Below are 9893 nucleotides of genomic sequence, written 5' to 3'. Positions count from 1 at the left end.
ATAGAGAAATGTACAGTGGGGAAAAAATCTACCCGCTGTCTACAACCGCAAAGGCACTGCATGTCACTATGTAATGATCCGGTTGACAGGAATCATTTCATTTATTCATGTCATGTTGTTTATTTGTTTATTATTATTATTATTATTAATATTATTATTATTATTATTATTTTTTTTTAGAAAGGTGAGCTTGGAATTTAAGTATACTCTGTGTGTGTGTGTGTGTGTGCGTGCGTGTGTGTGTGTGTGTGTGTGTGTGTGTGTGTGTGTGTGTGTGTGTGTTTGACGAGCAAAAACAAACAAACAAGCAAAAAACACACAAAAAACCCCCCAAAAAAACCAAACAAAAAACAAAACAAAAAAACACACACACACAAAACAAACAAACAACCCCCCCAAAAAAAACAAACAAACAACAACAACAACAACAACAACACGAAAAATGTTTAAAAACGTAACAGGAAAGAAACAACAAAAACCACACAGATTATCTCAAAACTGTTGACAGGTTCTGTCCCTCACCACCATCGACACCCAGTCATGAGATGCATCGGCAGTGAAGGAGTGCACTTCTCCGATCTGGCTCACCCACCCTCCCCACACCCTCACTCCCCTCACCACCTGGATGACGTCACCATGGCCAGCACCACCCATGACGTCACCACGGCGAGCACCATCCATGACGTCACCACGGCCAGCAGCAGCACCACCACCCCTGACGTCGCCGACCCCACCCTGGCTTGTGATGCCTCTCCGGCTCTGAACACCCACGATCTGCCCGAGACGACTTCTTCATCCACCTCCTCCTGCTCCTCCTGCTCCTCCTCCTCTTCCTCATCTCCTCCCTTCGTCTCCGTCACGAAATCAGACAGCGACCTGACCGCCGCAGCAGCAAGTGGGGAAGAATCCCCAGCAGCCTCCGAGAAAGACCTGCTGCCCACGACGATGTCGCCTGGCGGCCTTCCTCCTGCAGCACGCTACCTTGGGCCGCAGCCGTTGTCCTCCGTCAGTTCCCCAGAGCTGAACACCCTGGCAGAGAGCAGCAACAGCAGCAGCAACAGCAACAGCAAACGTTCTTCTTCAGGCATAGTCAGTTCCACGTCCTCGTTCTACGTCAGTCTTTCTGGTGGTGGTGGATCTGGAGGAGGATTAGGAGACTCGGAATCGGAGAGTTCTCCCACCTCCACCGCCAGAAACACCCTGTCCAACAGCAGCTCGCTGGGCACCGTTTCAGACTTCGACGGCCTCTCTTCTTCCAAAGCCACCCTGTCTTCTGTTGAAGTTCTCACGACCTCTGAAAGCGAGCTGCTGGAAACAGCGTCATCGTCGGCGGGGAAGAAGCCTGAGGCCAGGAAGACGCTTACCTACTACTCCTCGCAAATTCAAACTGAATCTTCCACGGTTGTGCCGAAAAGGATGGGTGAGGCCTCAGACGCTGCTTCTTCTCCCACAATCCAGCTGCCGGAGCGGTACCGCCACGCGCTGAGGAAGGGTGGTTCCTATGGCAACGTGGGCAGCAGCAGCAGCAGCAGTAGCAGCTGTAAGAAGGGTGGTGGTGGTGGTGATGAGGAGGGGCAGGAGCTGAGGTCGAGAGAGAAGGACCTGGGCACGGCTCTGGCCTGGATCCGTCATGAGATGGTGAGTGTCGGTGACTGTCTCTTCTGTTGTCTGTTGGGGGGACAGTGTCAGTGTGTGTGTGTGTGTGTGTGTGTGTGTGTGTGTGTGTGTGTGTGTGTGTGCGCGCGTGTGCGTGCGTGTGTGTGTGTGTGTGTGTGTGTGTGTGTGTGTGTGTGTGTGTGTGTTCTCCAGTTCAGCATTTATCCACACATTGTGATTTTGTGATTTTATACGTCAGTGTCATTGAGACTCTGTGTGTGTGTGTGTGTGTGTGTGTGTGTGTGTGTGTGTGTGTGTGTGTTCTCCAGTTTAGCATTTATCCACACATTGTGATTTTATACGACAGTGTCATTGAGTGTGTGTGTGTGTGTGTGTGTGTGTGTGTGTGTGTGTGTGTGTGTGTGTGTTCTCCAGTTTAGCATTTATCCACACATTGTGATTTTGTGATTTTATACGACAGTGTCATTGAGTGTGTGTGTGTGTGTGTGTGTGTCTGTGTGTGTGTGCATGCGTGTGTGCGTGTGTGAGAGAGAGAGAGAGATAAAGGGGAGACAGACAGTGGGATGGAAAATGCAAACGAAAAGAGTCTGAACAGGAGGGAGGAAGAGAAGGAGTTAAATCTGTAGCGGGTTGCACCCAGGACCTAAGACCAACACCAAGCGTGTCCGTTGCCTAACGATCGCAGTAACCAAGGCGAGGGGCGCCATTACCCAACCTGTCATCATCACCCTCACACCCCTCCCTTCGTTATCTCTACTTCCTGACATATTGCGCACAGAGGCAGATTGACCCCCTCACAAAATTTCACCCACAGCGAAAAATATAGGATTTGAGTGTGTAATTTCGCGGTGTCTCCCACAATGATTGGTTCCCTGGTAGTTCTACATGGATATAGATCCTTACGGATTAGAGCGTTTGATGCCTGGACTAGTAGAAAATACTGGGATGAATGTCACACACACACACACACACACACACACACAAACACAAACACACACAGAAATTGCAAAACTGCTTTTATGAATGAATAACCATGTTTGATAGGGGGTGATAGGAGGGGAGGAGGGATTTGAACCCTTCAAATACAGCAACTGGGGGCCGTTTGATTTCTCTCTAAGAGAAAGAGCCATGTGCTGTGTCTCATATTGACTTACCCAAGTGCCACGGAGTGTGTGCGCGCGCGCGCGTGAAGCCGCTTATGCCAAATATATTTCACGGACAAATCGACCTCATGTTTTCAAAAGTCATCCTTTCTTTGAGAACAAACATCCCGCGACAATCCCCATGTCTGAGAGTCAAAGCTCAACAATTCTACGTTCTCTCTCAGATTCCACACGACGCCATTAAAAAAAAAACCAACAACAAAAAAACAGCGCCCCCCAAACAAACGACACCCCCCCCCCCCCCCCCCCCCCCAAAAAAAAAAAATCAAAAACAACAAAAAAGCAACCACACACACACACACACACACACACACACACACACAAATGTAACGTCAGACAAAATTTTTGCCCGGTGCGTGTTTCTCGCGGTGCCCTTGGGGTTAATGCCGATAAATCTCCAGGATTAGGGTTCAATCCCTCCGCGTCTCCCATGTTAGCGAACGATTATTGACATGGTTTTAAGGACAAGGGGGGGCGTGCACCGCGATCCGACCGGCGATGTTTGTGGACACCGGGGGGTTCGCTCCCTTGCAAGGGGAAACCACCCTCCCCGCCCATTCCCCACATCCTGTCTCGCCCAGCCTTTGTCCAAACAGCCTCCTTTTGTCTCCTGGCACTCAAACAGTCCCTTTGTTTGTCGTCCAGCTTGCCATGCCGTGGTGGTGGCACCCCCACGGCCTCCGCCCTCCCCCAAACCCCCACCACCACCCATGCCCTCACCTTCATTCGGTGGTCAGGTGGTGGTGTTTTTAGGTGTGGAGGAGTAGACAGAGTAGCCCATTCTACCCCCCCCCCCCCAACCACCCTCCTTATATTTCAAACACCCGGCAACATTTGTCTAAACAAATTTATTGGGCGTTGAGGGGTGTGGGTGGGGATGGGGAGGTGAGGGGTGAGAGCGGGGTGGAAGGGGGGTTAATATGCAGCCTCAAAAGCTGTTTTGTTCCCACCCACTCCACTTCCGCTCAGTTTTGCTTGTTTTTTTTTACCCCCGCTGATGCTTTGATTCGTGAAACACAACACAAGACTTAATGAATTATTATTGTTGTCATTTTTGTATGAAAGGTTTATTTGGGAGCATGCATAACCCTCTGATCCGGCCATCCGTCAGCCAGCCTGATGCTGTTCAAAAGTTTTGTATAACGGTTCCCCTCGTTGTGAATTATTTGTAATCCAGTATTAATATTAATACCATAAAAAAACAAAACAAAAAACGAAATCAGGCCACAAGCTCAATTTTCTCCTTCCACCGCTTTTGACATTCCACGACTGAAGTGAGGGACCCGTTCACATCCTGGAGGAGTGAGGAACATCGGAGTAGAACGCCTTTCCCCACAACACCATGCTGAAACGGGGCCTCGAACCCTGATCACTGGTGAACAGTACGTCTGAAGTCCAGCGCCTGACCGATTCATTCATAAAAGCAGTTTCGCAATTAAAAAACAACAACAAACCCCAAACAATCCCAACAACTATTAAGTTGGGATTACTTAGTTTTACTTTCACTTTTTTCATCCCCTATGATGTTGTGACACACACACACACACACGAATGCGCTATATATATGTGTATATATATGTATGTATACACACACACACACACACACACACACACACACATATATATATATGGTGCGGTGTCCAGTTTTTTTTAAAACTTGGGATTGACTACCAAGATTACACACAAACACACACACACACACACACACACACACACACACACACACACCCCGGGTGGGGTTGTGGAGGCACCACTGATGACCCTCTTGCAATCTCCCGCCATCTGTCTCGGTCGCCGTATCGGTTGCACTTTGTGACTCCGTCGGCGAAAGACAAGCCTGTGCACTCCCGGATATCATCATCCACCTCTGCTATTCTGTCTGCGTCCTCGCCTTCCTTCCGGCACTGTCATCCCACCTCTCCTATTCTGTCTGCGTCCTCGCCTTCCTTCCGGCACTGTCATCCCACCTATGTCTTCCCACCTCTCCTATTCTGTCTGCGTCCGCGCCTTCCTTCCGGCACTGTCATCCCACCTCTCCTATTCTGTCTGCGTCCTCGCCTTCCTTCCTATTCTGGCTGCGTCCTCGCCTTCCTTCCTATTCTGGCTGCGTCCTCGCCTTCCTTCCTATTCTGTCTGCGTCCTCGCCTTCCTTCCGGCACTGTCATCCCACCTCTCCTATTCTGTCTGCGTCCTCGCCTTCCTTCCTATTCTGTCTGCGTCCTCGCCTTCCTTCCTATTCTGTCTGCGTCCTGGCCTTCCTTCCTATTCTGTCTGCGTCCTCGCCTTCCTTCCTATTCTGTCTGCGTCCTGGCCTTCCTTCCTATTCTGGCTGCGTCCTCGCCTTTCTTCCTATTCTGTCTGCGTCCTGGCCTTCCTTCCGGCACTGTCATTCCACCTCTACTATTCTGGCTGCGTCCTCGCCTTCCTTCCTATTCTGTCTGCGTCCTGGCCTTCCTTCCGGCACTGTCGTCCCACCTCTGCTATTCTTTCCGCGTCCTCGCCTTCCTTCCGGCACTGTCGTCCCACCAATGTCGTCCCACCTCTGCTATTCTGTCTGCGTCCTGGCCTTCCTTCCGGCACTGTCGTCCCACCTCTGCTATTCTGTCTGCGTCCTCGCCTTCCTTCCGGAACTGTCGTCCCACCAATGTCGTCCCACCTCTGCTATTCTGTCTGCGTCCGCGCCTTCCTTCCGGCACTGTCATCCCACCTCTGCTATTCTGTCTGCGTCCGCGCCTTCCTTCCTATTCTGTCTGCGTCCTCGCCTGCCTTCCTATTCTGTCTGCGTCCTCGCCTGCCTTCCTATTCTGTCTGCGTCCTCGCCTTCCTTCCGGCACTGTGCCTTGCAGGATGGTTTTTGTTAGGGCTGATGATCTCGTCACATGTCCATGTCACGTCGTTTTTCTTTTCTGCACAGTGCTAAGCCGCAAAGCTGTTATATGCTCCAAAGGCTGTAGCTGTTCTGTTTCTGACCCCATCGATCATTTGTGTGATGTGGTCTCGTGTGTGTGTGTGTGTGTGTGTGTGTGTGTGTGTGTGTGTGTGTGTGTGTGTGCAAAAATGATTCCGTGTGTTTATAAAGCGCTTACAGTTTGTTCTCTGTCCGAAGGCACTATACAAGTATCAACAACAACAACGACGAAAATAATAATGATAATAATGACGTTAATAATTAGAACATATTGGTAGTGATGGTGATTATAAAGCGCAGACAGTTTTGGTCTCTGACTGAAAACACAATATAACTAACAGCTACAACAACAACAACGACAATAGCATTAATAATAATAATAATAGTAGTAGTAGTAGCAGTAGTGATGTTTACAATTAAACAAAAAAAAGATTGTGGTGATGATGACAATAACACTATATAATGATAAGTAAAGATAAATAAATAAATGAATGAAATGATGATAAGTAAAGATAAAAAATAAATAAAATAAATGTATAAATAAAAAATGTCATACAGCTGACCCGGGCCTGGCGCCTGTTGTGTGTGTCCCCCCCCTCTCCAAACAGATGCAGATGAAGGAGCAGGACAAGGTGCTTCTGAAGCGCTTCATCGAGTTGAGGGCCAACATCCTGCAGCTACGCTGTATGTACGGCTCCGCCTCCGACATTTGCAGCATGGACGGGAGCAGCGTGTCCCTCAACGAGATGCGCAAGCCCACGAGCACGAGCATGCGCAGCGCGGACAGCGACGCCATGTTGTCGGGCGGCCGGATGTACGCGGCCCCGTCTTCGCTGTCTCTGCCCTGCTCCCCGCAGCTGTCCCGATTGAGGTGGAGGAGTGACGAGCTCATGTGATTTGAGGGGGGCTGGGTTGGCTCCATCTGTGTGGAGTCTTGGGTCAGGAAATGATATCAGAACACACGCATACGCACGCGCGCGCGCACACACACACACGCACATAAACATCACACACGCATGCACACGTGACACACACACACACTTTTATCAGACGGTGTTACAAAACGATACAAGCGTGGCGTGAATATCACCACGTGGGGTACTTAAAGATGCTGTTCAAGTTCAGTGACGTGGATGTGGGGTATATGGAGATGCCGATAAAGCTCAACTGATCTCTTTTTGGGTTATTGCTGAAATCATATCGAACGCCTCCCCTCAGTCCCCCCCCCCCTCTCCTCCCCCTCCCCCACCCCGCCGTGTCCTTGATCTTTATGGCATTGTCAAGATTGAATTCTACCCGAAAGTAACTCTCCACCCCCACCCACCACCCGCAAGGTTACACAAAACTTTGTACACCGCATCTCAATTTGAAACACCGACTCTTAAACATGTTCGAGTTCTCGATACTGACGTTATGAAGACATTATGAAGACGATGAGGCGGCATGTTGGTGAGATATGGGAGGGCCTGGGCCTGGCACTGGACGATCTGCTATCTGCTTGATCCGCGCGCCGTGAATGGCTATTTTTATACAGTATTACTTATGCTATACTTGTACGTTTTTCGCTTATATTTGAATTGCTTGTGGACAAATCTTGGTTCGCATACAGAGAGAGAGAGAGAGAGAGAGAGAGAGAGAGAGAGAGAGAGAATGTGTGCGTGTGTGTGTATGTGTGTGTGTGTTTAAGCACGTGTGTGTATATTTGATCTCTTGTTTGAGAGAGGAAGAGAGAGAGAGCGAGCGAGAGAGAGAGAGAGAGAGAGAGAGAGAGAACAGAAGGATTAAAAAGAAAAAAAAATGTGTGTGTGTGTGTGTGTGTGTGTGTGTGCCCAGAAACACTTCCCTTGGTATTATTTCAGGGCAAGCCTATTTTTATTGTCCCCCACACTACACACTTCATTAACTCCAACCCCCTTTTCCAATAGGATATCTTTCTTAAAAAAAAAAAAAAGAGAAGAAAAAAAAGCGTGTTATTTCACGAAAAACGGAAAATGATCAAGTCAAATCTTGAGGGGGTCATTTTGGGGCAGAGCTAGATTGACTCCATCTCATGTTTAAAAAAGCAACAACCACCCAACAAAAGACATTTCGTTCGTTGTCATTTAACCCCTTGATTGCTGAACATTGGTATAAGTACGACAGTAGCTTTAACCACAGTCCCTACCATTTTGAGTACTTTTTATTTATCTATTTTAAAAAAAAATAACGCAACAGATTTTTCTGATGAAAAGTAATGAAATCCTAAGAGGCTCATGGTGACTGACATCCTGACCTGTAATCCTAGTCTTATCTCAGTGAGGCGAGAGCCCTTTACTGACGAGAGCATGCTTGTCAGCAACAGTCAAGGGGTTAAAATGTAAAAAAAAAAAAAAAAAAAAAAGGGGGGGGGGGGGGAGGGAGGGAGACAACATTGCACATGGAATAGTACTTAGTCTGTGTACGTGGACTGGTCTTCCTTGGTATGTGTCGAAAATATGATGTCATATTCTTATTCTTATCTTCTCCTTGTGTGATAGCGTGCTCTGTGTCTGCATGCACATGAATGTATGTCTGTTCAGTTTACGAGCGCGCGTGTATTTATAAGTGCGTGTGCGCGCGAAAGTGCGCATATATGTATTTGTATTTGTATTTCTTTTTATCACAACAGATTTCTCTGTGTGAAATTCGGGCTGCTCTCCCCAGGGAGAGTGCGTCGCTATACTACAGCGCCACCCTTTTAAAAAAAAAAATTCCTGCGTGCAGTTTTATTTGTTTTTTCCTATCGAAGTGGATTTTTCTGCAGAATTTTGCTAGGAACAACCCTTTTTTTGCCGTGGGTTCTTTTACGTGCGCTAAGTGCATGCTGCACACAAGACCTTGGTTTATCGTCTCATCCGAATGACTAGCGTCCAGACCAACACTCAAGGTAAAGTGGAGGGGGAGAAAATATCGGCGGCTGAGCCGTGATTTGAACCAGTGCGCTCAGATTCTCTCGCTTCCTAGGTCTAGGCCATCACTATATATATATATATATATATATATATATATATGTGTGTGTGTGTGTGTGTGTGTGTGTGTGTGTGTGTTTGAGTTGACGCTTTAATGTCACTGGCCGTGAGGTCCTTTTGACATGGGTGAATGCGCCAACATACTTTCAGTGCACAACAAAATGTTGGAATAAATGAATGAATATGGTGAAAGCAAATATTGAAACAAAACAATTTTTTCTTGAAGAAAAATGGTAGCAACCAACAGGCTACCCAACACATTGATTACTCCCTTCATTCATCCAACAATAAAACCGATTCCGTCATCGGTTATAAGAAGAAAATTGTCAAGTCTGTCTAACCAAGCAGTTTGTAGTGATTTTTGCCTAATCTTCAAAGCTTCTGATATAGATTTTGCCATCAGGTTTTTATCTCCTCCTTCATGATAGAGGCTATCTAACTCTACCACGACACCACGTTAAGATGAGCAGGAGGTGAAAATGCCAAGTTTTCTGTTTGGGTATCCGTGATTCGAACTCACAACCTTCTGAATGCGAGCTCGATGCTCTGTTAACCCAGCTAACCAGAGAGAGAGAGAGAGAGAGAGTTGTTTGAGTTGTAAAAAGCCACTGAACTTGTACATGGAACACTTTTCACAATGTCGGTCATGTAACTTATTGTTCGATTCTGTGGTGCTGTTTCTCCCGTACGTTGTGTATTCTGTAAAATAAGCAATGGAGACTTTTTTCCTTCTCATTCTCACAGTCATGTACTCTCACTTTGGTTCTAAAAACAGTAATAAAATGATTGGACAGATTCTTCACTTGATTTTTCTCTGTCTTTCCTCTCTCTCTCTTTCTTGTGTGTGTGTGTGTGTGTGTGTGTGTGTGTGTGTGTGTGTGTGTGTGTGTGTGTGTGTTTCTTTCTTTCTTAGTTATTGATAAACAATACGTACGGGCCGACACTTTTCAGTCCTCCGTAATGGCCAGACCTTGAGTGGTGGTCCGGGTGCTAGTCATTCGGATGAGACGATAAAACCTAGGTCCCGTTTGTAGCGTGTACTCAGCGCACGTAAAACCCAAGACAATAAAAGGGTTGTTCCATGTATCTGCTTTGTAAAAACAACAAAAAACACCCAAAGAACAACAACAATCAATCAAACAAAAAAAAACAACCCCAAAACAAAACAAAAACAAAACAAAAACAAACAAAAAAAACACACAAAAACCCCACTCACAG

At 47.3% G+C, this 9893-nt stretch overlaps 1 protein-coding gene across 3 annotated transcripts in view; it reads left to right on the top strand.

Annotated features, from left to right (window-relative positions):
* LOC143280074 (uncharacterized) overlaps positions 1-9471 on the top strand; it is a 17027-nt gene extending 7556 nt beyond the window's left edge. For 2 of the 3 annotated variants that reach the window (XM_076584579.1, XM_076584580.1), the window contains exons 2-3: positions 509-1638; positions 6297-9471. In XM_076584579.1, the coding sequence (XP_076440694.1) occupies positions 541-1638; positions 6297-6584 (1386 nt within the window). In that variant the 5' untranslated portion in view covers positions 509-540 and the 3' untranslated portion in view covers positions 6585-9471. The remainder of the gene's footprint in view (positions 1-508; positions 1639-6296) is intronic. The other variant, XM_076584581.1, reaches the window with a different exon arrangement.
* Positions 9472-9893: the final 422 nt, after the last annotated feature.

Source organism: Babylonia areolata, chromosome 3 (genome assembly GCF_041734735.1).
Source record: "Babylonia areolata isolate BAREFJ2019XMU chromosome 3, ASM4173473v1, whole genome shotgun sequence".
Classification (NCBI taxonomy): Eukaryota; Metazoa; Mollusca; class Gastropoda; order Neogastropoda; family Buccinidae; genus Babylonia; species Babylonia areolata.
The sequence above is the reverse complement of the archived record's forward strand: the minus strand, read 5'-3'. Positions and strand labels throughout refer to the sequence as shown.